At 39.7% G+C, this 16098-nt stretch overlaps 1 protein-coding gene across 5 annotated transcripts in view; it reads left to right on the forward strand.

Annotated features, from left to right (window-relative positions):
- Positions 1 to 14103, forward strand: part of RAB30 (RAB30, member RAS oncogene family) — a 94397-nt gene extending 80294 nt beyond the window's left edge. For all 5 annotated transcript variants that reach the window (XM_011938892.1, XM_011938895.1, XM_011938897.1 and 2 more), the window contains 3 exons: positions 166 to 249; positions 6557 to 6740; positions 11918 to 14103. In XM_011938892.1, coding sequence (XP_011794282.1) covers positions 166 to 249; positions 6557 to 6740; positions 11918 to 12168 — 519 coding nt within the window. In that variant the 3' untranslated portion in view covers positions 12169 to 14103. The remainder of the gene's footprint in view (positions 1 to 165; positions 250 to 6556; positions 6741 to 11917) is intronic.
- The last annotated feature ends 1995 nt before the right edge of the window (positions 14104 to 16098 follow it).

A 16098-nucleotide genomic window follows, 5' to 3' on the forward strand; every position in this document is an offset into this window, starting at 1 on the left:
TGCTGCTATAAAGACACATGCACACATATGTTTATTGCAGAGTTCTCTTTTCTACCAGTCAATCAGCTGAAGGAAGGACCTGGTGATGGGTGTTCTGGGGGAGAGGAGAATTTCATTTAATGGAAATATTTGCTTAGCTGTTCTTTTATATTATTTCTTCTTCAGGGTCTTTTCCCCCCAGGTCAAGGAGCCACAATTGGAGTTGATTTTATGATTAAGACAGTGGAGATTAACGGTGAAAAAGTAAAGGTAAGGTGCTAAATATTCACTGAGGTTGTCATGTGCTATGTGAGAGGTTAGGGGAAGTAGTGCTTTCATAACATTTATTAAATCTCCTAATTGAAACCCACATTGAAACAATGCACTCAGCCATAACAGCTTATTTCCAGAGTTCTTCTAGTCTTTTTTATGGGGGAAGGAAGGAATTTTGGATGATGTGTTTACAAATTAGAAGACAGAAGATGGCTAAGGCAAGTTTATCCTGTCTCCTGTCGTGTCACAAGTGACATAAAGACAAGGAAGAAATTTCTTTTTGAATCTCTTGAGCTGGGCCAATAAGCAGGTGCTACCTCCTCTAAACAGCAGCCCCATGAAAAATCCTCCTGATTTCTATATTTCATTATGAATCACTTATTTAAATTATCCTGTCTCCTATCATATCCTTGTCTCTAAAAAGGAAAGACACTAAATGAGGAGTACGGGAAAGGATACATGCTCTCTACCCCCTGCTTCCTTCCCCTCCAGCCTTTGTGGCTTCTGGATGGTTTGGTACCTGGAAGACGTATGGTGTGTCCAGGAATAGGCCAAAGGAGAGAATGTTTATTGAGTGCCTACAATCTGCCAGTGCCTCTGCTGGGTGCTTTTACATATGTTATATTTAGTTTAGTCCTTACTGTAAACCCATGGGGTAAGTGGTATTATCCTCATTTTACTGGCTTCAGAGAGGTTAAATAACTTACTTATCCATGGCTACACATAGATAAGTATAGGAAAGGGGACAGGCAGGATTTGAACCCATTTAACCAAACAATATACACCACTGCCATTCTGGGGTCTCCCCTGCCATGAAAGAGGAGGGGAAGAAAGGCACACTAGGCCTGTCACCTGGAGCAAGGAAAGGAGGAAGGTGATGGAAAGAAATGTGAAGCAAGACTAAATCACCTGGAAGGAGGGTAAATATACTGATGTTTGACACTGTGCTCTACCTGCCGTCAGAGTTACTGAAGTTCCACAATTGGCTCTTCAGAGCTGGGCCTTATGGAAAGAAGTGATAGCCAAGGCCGGGTACAGTGACTCCCGCCTGTAATCCCAACATTTTGGGAGGCCAGGAATTGGAGACATAGCGAGACTGCATGTCTTCAAAAGATAAAAAATTGTCTGGTCATGGTGGCATGCACCTGTAGTCCCAGCTACTCGGGAGGCTGAGGTGAGAGCATTGTTTGAGCCTGGGAAGTTGAGTCTGCAGTGAGCCATGATTGTGCCATTGCACTCCAGCCTGGGTGACAGAATGAGACCGTGTGTGTGTGTGTGTGTGTGTGTGTGTGTGTGTGCACGTGTGTGAGAGACAGAGAGACAGACAGACAGATGGAGTTGGGGGGGTGTGGGAGAGGGATGGAAAGAGGGAAGGAAAGGAAGGAGAGCCCAGCCATCAGCAGCGCAATGAAAATTGGCATTTTAGAGTTCTACCTTGATTCCCAACCTAAGCATCCTATGTTTGGCTCCATTTATTTGTATACTTCTCTCATATGTACATGCTCTCTTTCCTTTGAGTGCCTTGGGAAAAGCAGAGAAGCTCCATAATGCTCTTTAGCATTTTCTAGATACTTGCCATCACAGAGAAGTGTTTAGGAGGAGGTCCTTGAGTAGAGGCCAGAAGCTCTCTCAGTGTCTCTTCCAGCCCTGACTACTAAAATAGCTCGTACTGCAGAGACATCCACACCAAATACAGCAGTGAATGGGGAGCTGGAGCACTGGAAGAGAAAAGCAGGGTATGAAATCCACATAAATGCTAACTAAAAAGTGAACAAAAATAGTGTGGGGATGGGGAGAAGGAGTTAGGCTATGGGGACAGGAAAGAGAGACAGGAGTGTGCTCAGGAGGCATTGATGGGAAAAGCCTTTTGTAGCTTTCTGTTGTCCTAGCGGAGGGGAGGTAGTTACCCAAGGAGTTGGGTGAAGATAACTACTGTTTCGTGCATTTTACTTCCAGATATTTGGGTTTTCCATTCATTCATATATATATATATATGAGTTCATTTATTTGATCAGAAATGTTAGTGCCTACTACCTTCCAGGCACTGGCCATAAATAAGGGTGAATAAGGAATGGTCCGTGGTGTTAAAGAACAGGCTTATTTTTCTTTCCTAAATTCCTGGGCATAAATATTCCATTTATTCTTTCTGTAAACCTTATTTTAAAGTGCTTATTACAGTCTGCAAAAAATTGGTATTTTTATAACATCTGACTCCACCATAAGGCCACAGGTTCCCCAAGAGCAAGGTTTGTGTCTTACTCATATTTGTATTCACAGCACACTTTCTGTCCCCGGTACCTTTTCAGGCTTCTAGAACTTTATAAAAAGTGACAGTTGGCTCATCTCCCACATCCAGTCCAAATCAACTTGCCTGTGATTCTTTCACGCCCAATATATAAAATAAAGATACAGAGTGACCCTCTTCAATCACACTAATTTAAGGGCCTCATTAACATGTAGGCATATGAGGAATAACTTCTTTAATCCTTCCTTAGAAGAGGGCAGACTGCACAGTTGTTGTCTTACTGTCATCCTTCTTTTTTGTTTTTTTTTGTTTTTGTTTTTGAGGCAGGCTCTTGCTCTGTTGCCCAGGCTGGAGTGCAGTGGTGCAATCACAGCTCACTGCAGCCTCGACCTCCTAGGCTCAAGTGATCCTCTCACCTCAGCCTCCCAAGTAGCTGGGACTGCAGGTGTGTGCCACCATGCCCAGCTATTCATTTTTATTTTTTGTAGAGATGGGGTCTCACTATGTTGCCATATTGATCACTCCTGGGCTCAAGTAATCCTTCTGCTTCAGCCTCCCAAAGTGCTGGGATTACAGGCGTGAGATACCACATCCAACCTGTTATCCTTCTTCTTTAACATTTACCGAATATCTTTTCTCAGTGATGTTTAAGTGTCTTTTTGCTAGTAGTTTGCAGGCTTTCCCAGAGCCTCATAAAGTCAGTGGATAAGAGAATCCACCAGTGATTTGTATGACGTCATCTGCTTGGTGAGTGGTAGGACCACTCTCCTGACACCCTCGTCAGTGTCCTCTACAAGTATCATTCTTTCCAGGGTGGCTCCCAGGATTGAAGGCAGGGAATCCAAGGTATTAGAAAGATTCTTGTAGCTATTAAGGCCAAGTAAGCACCAAATCAGTAAAAACAAAATTAATGAAGAGGCCCTTCTCTTAAAATGGTCTGCATTATGAAGGTGACCTCTGGTAGAAAATATAATTAAAAGATATATAGACCACTGAACTGTATGCTTAAAAGTGGTTAAAATGATAAATTGTGTGTATGTTTTAGCAGAATAAAAAATTAGAAAAAACACAGAACTTTCTCATATAATTTTTAGTCTATTATAAATTAATGAGTAATAAGCAAAATTCTAAGCTCAGTTTAAACCATTTTAGCCTTAGGAGATTAATCATAATAGAAATAGAAGATTTGCTGTATCTCCTTCCAATCAGGTCTATGTTGATAGATAAGCGAGTCATGTAAGTATTTCTATGTATTTGTTTCTTCAACCATCTGTCCATCCATTCATTCCTCCATCCTGTGTTGTAGTAAATGTTTTGTGCCAAGCACTGTGATGGTAAAGCATCACTACCCCTTAGTAACTTACTGTCATCTAGCTCCATCTATGAAATCTTCTTTAATACCCTACTAATCTGTTAAGTAGAATTGGCAAATTCCTCCCTTGTGATTCCACAATCTTTTCTTCCTTCAGTTAGCCATCATTCAAATGTTTCTACCACATACTATGTACTGTGTTAGGAAGGTACTGGGGCTGTAAGGTCAAATAGAAGACAGCCTTTGCTCTCAAAGAACTCAGTAGTAGAGTAGTAAACCAATGATTGCAGTACATTATTGTGACGGTGAAGCAATGGAGGTTAAGTAGTGGTGCAAAGAAGAGAGTAGACAAACAATGTAGCCACATGCTGCAGGTGAGAGTGGTTAGAAAGCCCGTGGCTGCAGTATTGAAAACATATTGACAGGCATGAGACTAACAGCAGGAGACTCTCTCTTCCTTTTTGATAGAACATCTTGTATTCTACTATAGTTAATTAACTGTGTGTGTCCTTCCTAGAGACTGCTAGCTGTTTGAAATCAGGGATGATTTTATTCATCTTTATATCCTCCCTGTGTTTTACTCATCTTTATATACTCCATGTGCCTAGCACAGTGCCTTGCATATGTTAATGTCCTATAGATGCTGAAAGGCGCAAATGAATTACAGAGAATGGTGAAACCAAGTTGAGTGACAAAGGCAGTAAAATATGAATATTCTCAATAACCAACTCTCAGCTAGAAACAGGCAGCCCCCTATGAGAAGGTAACATATCTTGGCATGCTCACACAATTGCTGTTCTAGAAACTATTTCAGTGGCTTTAACCCTCGAAGCTGTTCTCAAGATGTGAGAACACACTGATTTCTAATGCTGAACAGTACCTAAATTGCAATCACAAGTGTTTTAAAGCTGCACTGAGTGCAGCTTTAAAACAATAACCCGTTATTCTAAGACACATCCTGGCAGAGAGGAACCGTGTCCCTAGGTTTGAGGCAGAGAAGAGAAATAGCCTTTGTCCCAGCAAAAACCATAACATCTGTACAGTGGCCTTCAGCATACACAGGCTTTCATGTGTATGATCGAAGAGCAGCTGCAACTGCAGATCAAAGGAGAGCCTTTGTGTGGTGCTGATTCATGGCAGGGACTACGGGTCACTCAGCAGTCTCTTTAGCTAAGCTGGTATGAGCAGAGAGTGACACCAGTGGATTTATCCTCTTTAGATACAGATGCACATTTTAGTTAGTCTTTGGTGGCAACAGCAGCATGGGAGCATGAAATGAGTCCTCAACTGGAAATAGAAGGCCTGGATGCTGAGTCCTAGCTTCGTGGGTAACCAGTTAGTTAGGGGACAGTTTCCATTAATATGCGGAGGTATACACTTGCCTACCTCACTGGGTTGTTGTAAAGATTAAATGAGACCATCAGTAAATATTTGAGCACCTCCTGTTTGCCAAGTGCTCTGTTTGCTCTAAATGGACCCTGACGTCTCCCTCATGAAGATTTCAGTTTAGTGGGAAAGATGGCTATTAAACAAATTATTAAAAATAAGTGATTCAGGCATGTCAGGTGCCATGAGGGAGAATGGCAGGATGTATCGCAAGAGAGACTGTGTGGGGTGGAGGAGGGGTTTAGTGGGAACCTAACCTAATCTGAAGGTTCCGGAAAGCCTTCCTGAGGAAGCGGTCTTATTTACTGGACATGAATACACCTGTGACCTGCAAAATTTGTGCAATTAGAAGGAAAGATCAGTATTTTCGTTGATGTTCTTATTTCTCAAGGCCTTGTGATTTATACTCTGGAGAATAGTTCGTTTTCAGTAGTTGTCTACTCTGTGCAGGGAAATTGAGAAGTATTGTCTTCTTTGTTATTAGAATTATTAGTTAATAGGACTTAGAACTGGTTGATAACTGCAGAAAAAGTGAACCTTCAGCAGACTGTGTGTTATTAACCACTTTTTGTAAAGAAATACTCAAAGCCCAATGAGATTAAGTGACTTGACCAAGGTCATAGAGCTTAAGAGACCTGAAGGGAAATTATATTGTTGTCTGCCATGGCATGGTTCTTGTTTTCTTTAACAAAGATAATACCTTAATACATTCATTTGAATTTTGAACTGGAAAAGTGGTGAGGTTGGCTGTCCCTCCAGTTGCTGATTAATTGCCAGCAGTCACAGGATAACAGCTTGCCGTGTATCATGCCTTTTGTAATATGGCATTGTGATTAAGAAAGTGGGCTCTGAGACCACAATGCCTGGTTGAATTGGTTCTGGGACACACTGGCTATGAGATGCTGAACAAGTTAATTAATCTCACTGTGCCTCAGATTCTTCATGCAAGAAATGGGTATTGTAATAGTATCCACCTCATAGGGTTATTGTGAGAAATAAGTGAGTTGCTACAAGTAAAATGCTTAGAATAGAGCTTGGCACGTAATAAATGCTTGACGAATTTTCTTTATGTATTTTTTAAGAATGAAAAGGAAACTCTTAACAAAGAAAAAAAAAAACACAGAAAACAAAATAAGCCCCTCTTCCTAACCAGAAATACATCCAACAATTTTTTTTTTAATTTTCAGTGCTTTTTTTTTCTTTAGGGCAGAAAGTAACCATTAAATTATTTGTGTTCCCATTAAACACATTAAACCATTAAAGGTGTTCACATTTCCAAACTAAAGCAAGGCAAAGCTTTTTTTTCTTTTTTTCTCCAACCTGATCCTTCTCCACCTGATTCTTCTGTTATGCCTTTACAGCTACAGATCTGGGACACAGCAGGTCAAGAGAGATTTCGGTCCATTACCCAGAGTTATTACCGAAGCGCCAATGCCTTGATCCTCACCTATGACATTACCTGTGAGGAATCCTTCCGTTGCCTTCCTGAGTGGCTGCGGGAGATAGAACAATATGCCAGCAACAAAGTCGTCACTGTGTTAGTGGGTAAGTAAGGGCTAACCAGGAGGGAAATTGATTTGTGGGCATTAGAGGATTTATAATCACATAAGGCTCATACATTGCTACCTTCCAAGAATATAGTCTATAGCTAATAATTCATGCAGTCAACCTTTAGTTCTTCTGCAATTGAAGAGAAAATGAAATAGGTGCTATCCCATGGTGACGGTTTAGAAAAATAAAGTAGAAAACATTTTCTATCAATGCAGGCTCTAGGGAAGAAGTTAGATGGCCATGAAAGTTATGTGAGCTGCTAAAAATTTTAAAAGTCTAATTATAAGATGAAATAAATGGCTGTTCTAGAAGAAAAGTGTATCTTTTAAGTTGATTAGGAATTCATTATTGAAGCAATTGTTTATTGCCTTAAAAATGGATTTTGGTTAATTTTTTTCCCTTCCTAACATTTAGCCTGATTTGAGAAACTCTATGTTTCAGAAAGAATCTGCTAAGGGCAATGCTATAGTTTGTTTCATTTTGTAGGAGAATAAAACCTCTATTTAGTGTTGGGGAAAGCATAAGACAACCCTTGATTTTCTATCATGACTGATACATGCATTGAAATGGACCAGGTCATTAAAAACTTCTCTGTCTGTAGTGGAAAAGTGTCAGTAACCATTTGATCATTAACATATTTTCTTCCTAGAAAGGAACGTTCCTATATAGTCTAGCAATACCTGAATTTGGGAAATTTGAGTAGAGAGCCTTAGAAGCATTGTTAAGTTACAAGTTATAGTTAATAATAAGCTCAGTAAACACTTTAGAATAGTGTTATAATTGGTATATGTGTGCCAGGTATGATACGAGGAATTTTTATGTATCATGATCCCTGATTTACAGATCAGGAAACCACGACTCAAAGAGGTGAAGCTCTTTTCCCAAGGTCACACAGCATGTAAGATCAACTCCAAGTCCTGTAGTTGTCCAGCTGTAATATGTTATGTTGTAACAAATTGCTAGACTCTTCCTTCAAGCTGCTGGGTGAAGCATCTGTGTTTCTATGAGCTAGTGCTCCCTGTAAAACCCTTTTGGACAATGTTGAACCTTTGCCATAAAGCATTTGAGAGGTCTACATTTGTACCTTCTGTTTTACAGAAACCTTCAGGAACTTGAGTCAAAGCATTACTACTTGGAATTTTATCCAAGGAAGTTAAACAAAAATTTGAGGGGAGATAATTAGTACAATATGAAAGAAGAATTGGCTTAAAAAACAATTTTACTATGGAAAATTTCAAACATAAGCAAAAGTAGAGAAACAGTATAGCGAATCCCCTTCTATACATCTCCCAGTTTTCACAGTTACTAACTCATGACCAATCTTATTTTCTCTTCCCTAGCAATGCGTCCACCTTCTCCCTCAGATTATTTTGAAGCAAATCTCAGCTGTTGTATTAATTTATGTTTCAATATCTGTGTATATCTCTAATAGATTTTTTAAAAGAAAACCTAACCTTAGTGGCATTTTTATACCTAAAATATGTTAAAAATCCTTTAGTAGCCTTAAAAACTTAGACAGAATTAAAATTTCCCTGATCAACTCATGAATTATTTTTTTTGTTTGTTCAAATTAAGATCCAAATAAGATCCAGAAGCCGGGCACTGTGGCTCACACCTGTTTTGGGAAGCTGAGGCAGGAGGATTGCTTGAGCCCAGCAGTTCTGACCAGCCTGGGCAATATAGCGAGATTGGCCAAGCATGATGGCATGTACCTGTGGTCCCAACTACTCAGGAAGCTGAAGCAGGAGGATCACCTGAGCCCAGAAGTTGAAGGCTGCAGTGAGCTATGATCACACCACTGCATTCAGCCTGGTTGACAGAACCAGACTCTGTCTCAAAAAAAAAAAAAAAAGAACGCCATCTAAGGTCCATACATTGTGATTTACAGCTACATCTTTTCATTCTTTTTTCTGAAGGTTCCACTCCCATTTTTTTTTTCTCTATTAGATTTTATTGCTAATGCATTTGTTTGTCCTATAGGCTTTACAAGTCTAAATTTTGTTTTATAGCCCCTGAGGTATCATTTGATATCACCTCCATCACCTGTATTTCTTGCAGATTTGTAGGTAAGTTTAGAGGCCTGATGACAGTCAGGGTTTTTTTGGTTTTCTTTTTAAACAAAACACTACATATATCATACTCTGAGGGGTAGTTCTCATAGGACAGGCAAGAAGAATGCTTGATTCTTTTTTATTCACCACTTTTCAAGGTCATGAGCTGGTTCTCCAGTATCTTCTAAAAGCAACTATTGACATCTGTTTATATTTTTAATATTATTATAAATTTATAGATTTAAATAGATTTGATGGGCTGGCCACGATGGCTCACGCCTGTAATCCCAGCACTTTTAGAGGCCGAAGCAGGTGGATCACTTGAGGTCAAGAGTTTGAAACCAGCCTGGGCAACATGGTGAAACCCCATCTCTACTAAAATATACAAAATATTAGCCAAGCATGGTGGCATGTGCCTGTAATCCCAGCAGGAGACTGAGGCAGGAGAATCTCTTGAACATGGGAGGCAGAGGTTACAGTGAGCCGAGATTGCACCACTGCACTCCAGCCTGGGTGACAGAGTGAGACTCTGTCTCAAAAACTAACTAACTAACTAAATTTGATGTATTTCAGTCCCTAGCAATTATTATTACTGATGCTCCCATTATTCCAACTTTACCAGTGGGAGCTTCTTCAAATGGGCTCCTGAGTCCTTTTGATATGACCCCAGGAATGTTGGATAATCTTTTTGCTTTCTGGTACAACAAGTGTTCCAGTCACATCTTGTGCATTTCCTGTCCCAGACCCGGAATTAGCCATTTGTTCAAGAAGTGCTTTATTTTCAATAGGGAGTCGTATTTAGAGGCCACAACCTAGGTGTTAGGAGCCCTCCTGTTTGGCCATTGTTTTTAGGCCTTTCAGCGGACAGAGCTTGTGTGTATGTGTGCATGTGTGTGGTGGATTCTGTAGTATCCTCAGGAGGGTTTTCCTATTAGGTTCTGCTAGCGTTCCGACTCACAAGACTACCGTAGACCATGCATGGCATCGTGTTCACTTCGAAGGACACAGGACAGGAAACACAGCTTAACAGCAGATCAGCATCCAGCAACCCTCTTCAGTGGAAGTAATCCTAGTAGCAGTCCACATAACTTTCCAGGACCTCCTACCCAGTCCCCACACCCCAGACAATTCTAGTGTGAGGGAGCAAGGTTCATGTCAAACAAATGGAGGATCTGCCTTGGCCTAGCAGCCTCAATACCCCATAGGAGCCTAAATCTATCATAACAACTCCACAATCATAACTTTCAGGGTCTCTTCAAGTGAAGTCACCACATTCAGGGAAGCTCAAAGCTATGGCTTTCCATTAGGTATTTATAATTCATAGATAGAATTCCCAGGCCAGAAGTAATTTATCAATGAGGGGTCATTTTTACCATAAGTGGTGTTGCCAGATAATACAATTGATACACCTTTGTCAGGTTTCCTGGAGAATTTGAGGTAGGTAGAAAACTTTTTAAAGATAAAATACATCATGAATTATTCATACTGATACTTCTATTTATAATTCAGGACTGCAGAAATTTTACTTAACCTCATTAATCTTATGTTTGTATTTCATTTTTCCTATGCCAAAAGTCCCAGTTCCCAAAGATACCAGCATAACTACTAATTTGCTTTATCCCATAATACACAGATAGCAACCTCAGAAGAATAATACCAACAGCACCACCACCAAGAATGATTACTGAAACAGTTCAAGATTGTTTCTTCAATTATTTTTGTCCTTAGGCTATATACCACTGGGGTTGCATGGAATTACTGTATTTTAAACACCTTGAAATACTTACTCTGTTGGCCCAGCTCAGTGGCTCAATCATCTATAATCCCAGCACTCCGGAGGCCAAGGCAGGTGGATCGCTTAAGCTCACAAGTTCAAGACCAGCCTGGATGTGGCGAAACCCTGTCTCTGCAAAAAAAAAAAAAAAAAAAAAAAAATTAGCTGGTCATGGTAGTGCACGCCTGTAGTCCCAGCTACTGGGGAGGCTGAGGTGAGAGGGGATGGCTGGAGCCCAGGGGACGGAGGTTGCAGCAAGTCAAGATCGCGCCACTGCGCTCCAGCCTGGGCAGTAGAGCCAGACTTTGTCTCAGTTAAAAGAAAAAAAGGGTTATACTCTGTGTGGTTATTCTACACATGATGAACATGTTCATTTGCTTAATTTTGCTTTCAGTTTTTAGGGATTGTTTTTTAAATTTAATTTTGAAATTAATTGTATAATTATATAAAGCATTTTTAAGTTCCTGAAGTAAAATCTACAAAACAAAGTATATTCAGAGAGATCGGGTTTCTATTCCTTTCACCTCAACCCTGTTCTTTTCATAGGTACCCATTTTCTTTTAAATTAAGATTTTGGTTTATTCTTCTATTAAAAAATAAAGAACTAAAATACGTGTGTAATATATGTATTCATATCCTTCCCTTTTTCTTGGATAGACAGTTGCATATTGTATATACTTTTTTTTTCTGCTTTGCTTTTTTTTTTCTTAACAGCGTATCCCAATGTTTCCATTACTTGGCAGCATATAGAAATACTCCTAATTGATTTTTACAGCAGCAAATACTCCATTGTGTGGATGTACCATAGTTTATTCAGTCAGTGCCCTACTGATGGACATTTGGGTTGTCTCTAGTTCTTGCCATTATGAATGGCACTCTTTTTTTTTTTTTTTTTTTTTTGAGATGGAGTCTCACTCTGTCACCAAAGCTGGAGTGCAGTGGTGTGATCTCGACTCACTGAAACCTCCACCTCCGGGGTTCAAGTGATTCTTCTGCCTCAGCCTCCCAAGTAGCTGGGACTACAGGCACGTGTCACCACACCCGGCTAATTTTTGTATTTTTAGTAGAGACAGGGTTTCACCATATTGGCCAGGCTAGTCTCGAACTCCTGACCTTGTGACCCACCCACCTTGGCCTCCCAAAGTGCTGGGATTACAGGTATGAGCCACTGTACCTAGCTGGCACTCATATTTTAAAGTAAACATTTCAGTAATCACAGTCACATTTGTTTTGCTTTACTCGCCCATCTGTCTGGTTTGACTTCAGATCTGGAGTTGAATTTTGATGCTTCTCAGCCTGCAAAAAGTCAAATGCTGATTCTTTATTTGATTTTACTACTGTTATAGGCAACAAGATTGACCTGGCTGAAAGAAGAGAGGTTTCCCAGCAGCGAGCTGAAGAATTCTCAGAAGCTCAGGACATGTATTATCTGGAGACCTCAGCCAAGGAATCTGATAATGTGGAGAAACTCTTCCTTGACTTAGCATGCCGACTCATCAGTGAAGCCAGACAGAACACACTTGTGAACAATGTATCCTCACCCTTACCTGGAGAAGGGAAAAGCATCAGCTATTTGACTTGTTGTAATTTCAACTAAAGGCTGAGGCACGGAGAAGCAAAAGGAATCAGCAACTGCCCTGATGGGCCATGAGATGCTGGGGAGATCTGGCGATGACTGTGGCTCCCGCTCTCGGACCTTCTGACTCCTGTGGGCTCCTGAGCTTACAAAGCATGGCAGGCCAAGGGCCTCAACCACAGGCCAGCATTAGCAGAACATATAATGGTTTCACCCTTTTGCAGTCTGGAGTTGGAGCAAGGAGAAAATTGCACTAGGCACTCCATGATCTGCAGAGCATGTTGCTTTTGTTTTTTTAAAAAGCAAGTAAAAGCGCATTCCTGAACAGAGTCCAGGGGCAAATGTACTGTAGGGATCCCTCCTGCACATCAGTGGGTGCATGTGGGAGCTTCAGTGGTAATCATCTTGGGGCCCTGGTTTTCTTGTCTACCAGATAAACCAAAACTGGGAAGGCCAAGTACAGTCTCTGTGGTGCGTATTGACGACCCCATGGAGATTTTGAAAAGTGTTATTTCTCTTGTCCGCAGGCACTTTCAAGAACTTTGGGATGTAAAAATGAGATGAAACCTTTACCCATGACCAACAGTAACAATCATTGTTTTAATAATATATACAAACTCCATGACTCCTTTTGGTGCTAATGATTCCACTATTTCACAGACCAAACGTTTTAGTACGTTGATGTCCTTAAATGTATTATAAAGAAATTTAAAAAATGGGGGAAGTCCATGAATCAGCACTCTTTCTCAAAGTCTCATTACTACCTTTTTAAAGGTAGATTTTTGGGAAAAGAGAATAGTTTTCCTTTTATGTTCTTCTCTGAATCTCTACCACTTTCTTCTCTTGTGTCTCCGGCCCTTTATGTAAATGAAAAAGTTTGCAAAATGAAAAAAATAAATAAATGGTTGATGATATTCTAATATAAAAACTTAGCTCTAAGACATTTTGAGTAGTGTGAGGAAACAGATCAGATATGACCAAAATGCTGTGGATGAATGGACTGTAGTGCGGGGCTCCAAGCAGAGCGCAGTCCTCGATAGTAGGTCACGTCTTTTACTTCCTGGTACTCTCCATCTTGGACAGACCAAGGCTTAGGATTTTGTAGATTTTTTAATACGATAAGTGAGAACAGCAACAGATGAAAAGTCTCACAACCCGTTTTTGTATCTTCTGTGATAACCTTAGAAAAATTCTGCTTGTGGAAGCAGATTGAACTGTCATTTATCCCCTCCTTCTTGTAACAATGTTACCTTCAGACGCTTAACCATACGTTCTTTCTTTTTTCTTTCTCCTTTCCTCTCTGTTTTTCTGGTCTCTCCTTTTCTGCTTTCCTCCCTCCCTCCCTGCCTCCCATCCTTATATGCATGTGTTACTGTAAATCTCCAATTCAAATGGAGGTGTATATGCCTTTACTTAGCCAATTTAAAAACAGGACTCAAAATGGGAGATGTGCTGCTGAATATGTGTTTCTGTTTCTTCAGTGCCATACTTTGATAGCTTCCAATTTGTTCACTGATACAAATGCAAATTGGGAAAATAATTAAACCTGTATGCTGTTGATGCTGTAGATGTTTCTGTAGCTTGCTGCTTAGCATAACTGAGGGAGGGGTAATGGAATAAGGATATGATGTTTAATTCCACTGTTGCTGTAGATGGTGACAATCTCAGTCCTGATATGTTGATGTTTGAAAGCTATTTAATTGTAAAGAATTGAGTCATGTAAAGACACAATGTGGATAAAGCATTTCTGGCATTTCTCTAGCAGATTCCAGATTGACCAGTCTCTTGCACATGAGATTATGCATATTTTTTAAGGGACTGATACTTTTGATTGGCCTCACTGTGTTTTTCCTGATCCTATGGGAAAGAGAAAGGGATCCCAGAAGTTTGACTTGTTTTTCTTTTAGCATCTGTCTCTGCAGGAAAGAAAAGTCATTTTAATAAAAACCAAAATAAATCCTCGCCACTAAGCCAGCAACTAAAGGTATTCAGAAAACAAGTTAATCAAGGAGGGCAGAAGAACATTTTTTAAACTGTAAGGAAATGTTCCTACGTTTAGATTTATTACCTGTCATTTAGGGCAAAAATCCAGTGTCCCCAGCACATGATGACCCAACTTTGTCTCGCAGTAGCAAGTGTGCTGAAAATAAAGTTGCTTTGTGAACTTAGAGGAAATGGCTGTGTTAGATTGGACTGATTTAGTTGCAAAATAACACCTTTTAGGGTCACACTTGTATTATTCCCTAGGGTTTAGCCTTCTCTATATCCCCTTGGCTAGACTCAGAAGGGGATTAAAAAGCTCTGATGTTGGCCTCTTTCTTCCTTGTTGCTCCTCCCAGCCTTTCCGTAACTTACCCATCCACAGCCCACCAGCAGGAACACATGAGAATGTGGGACTTTGTTTCTTTTTTTCTTAGTTGTGTGAATTCCAGATTAGACCTTACGGATGCTTGTCTACTAATATATCTCAAGTTTGAAAACAATCCCTGACAATTTTGTAGGTGCAATAAATATTAGTCAAATAAACATTTAAGTGCCAAGAAGGAGGGGTGGGGGGAGGAGCTTTTTTTGATTAAACAGAAATTCCTTCAAGTAGAACTTGAGAAAGGACACTAATTACGGTCATCTTAACCCAGGCCAGAACCTAAATTTATTGGTTTGCCTAACAGTCTTATTGTCATGGCACTGTTTGCTAAGATAAGCCTTCTTTACATAAAAATGAACTCTCATCTAGTGGTGGATGAAAAAAGAGAAATTGCTTTGTCATAGTTTAATTTGGCTTGGACTACCAGGGTTCATGTATTCCTCCATTTTTGGTGTGATCTTTTTCTTCTTTCAATAAAGTTATTAAATATATGGCAAAACATTTTTGTTTGCAATGAAAATGCATGATACTCATGTCATAGAGTCAGGCTTGGGAAAGTCTATGAAATAATAGTTTGCTGATAATGATATTTTATTATGGCTTTGTGCAGACTACATCCTCAAAGGATTTTGTGCTTCTTTGCCCATAGAAGGCTTTTTCTCCCTTTGTATGCATTGATTAAATCTGTTGAATTATATTAATATTTTTTGAATTTACAGGGCCAATGATCTTTTTGGTGGATTACTTAGATTAGGCCATGGGCTCTTCCTGACCTTTCTTTTTCTCGGTCTTTTAATCATTTCACATTTTTATCTCTCCCTGAGTAAAGTGGCAAGAAAACTAAACATGAAAGTTAAATGGGTTGATTTGACAATGTGTCAAGTTCTGATTTAGAGTTAATAAGGAAGGTAGAAACGATTGACCAAAATAAGATATTTGGATCAGGATTATCTAAGCCGTTTAGATTTGGCCAGAGATGCCAGATTTAACAAAGGACTGGGTTCTTATCTTCTTTCATTCGTGAATATATGCTTTGGGAGGACACTGGTGATTCCCACAGAATTAGGCCAATGATTTGCCACATTAGCCTTTAAGCTAGCCCATAATTCTACCGGATCCCACACCAAGTTTCAGTTCATGACTCATACCGAATAAATAGCAGTTGTAAATGATTTTGAATTGGTCTTCCTACTAAAGTGAAACATCTTCTTTTAAATCAAGCCACATGAATGAACTAGCACAATCAGAAAAAATGTTTCTTTCTTTTTTTTTTTTTTGCATATCAAACCAATGGCCTTCTCCACTAAGAGAGCAACTAAAGGTATTCAGCAAACAAGTTAATCGAGGTGGGCCGAACTTTTTGAACTGCGAGGAAATGTTCCTAAGTTTAGATTTATTACCTGTCATTTAGGGCAAAAATCTAATGTCTTTTTTATTTCTTAATCCTGTAGAACTCTGTATTTCACAGTAACGAGTACTTAGGGATCATTGCTCTGTTAGCCTCTGGGAGAGATCTTCTAGGGTTTGCCATTACTTTTTTTCTGTAATTTTTTTTGTTGTTGTTTTAACTGCAACTGGTTACTTTT

Source organism: Colobus angolensis, unplaced genomic scaffold, assembly GCF_000951035.1.
Source record: "Colobus angolensis palliatus isolate OR3802 unplaced genomic scaffold, Cang.pa_1.0 Scaffold179, whole genome shotgun sequence".
Taxonomy (NCBI): Eukaryota; Metazoa; Chordata; class Mammalia; order Primates; family Cercopithecidae; genus Colobus; species Colobus angolensis.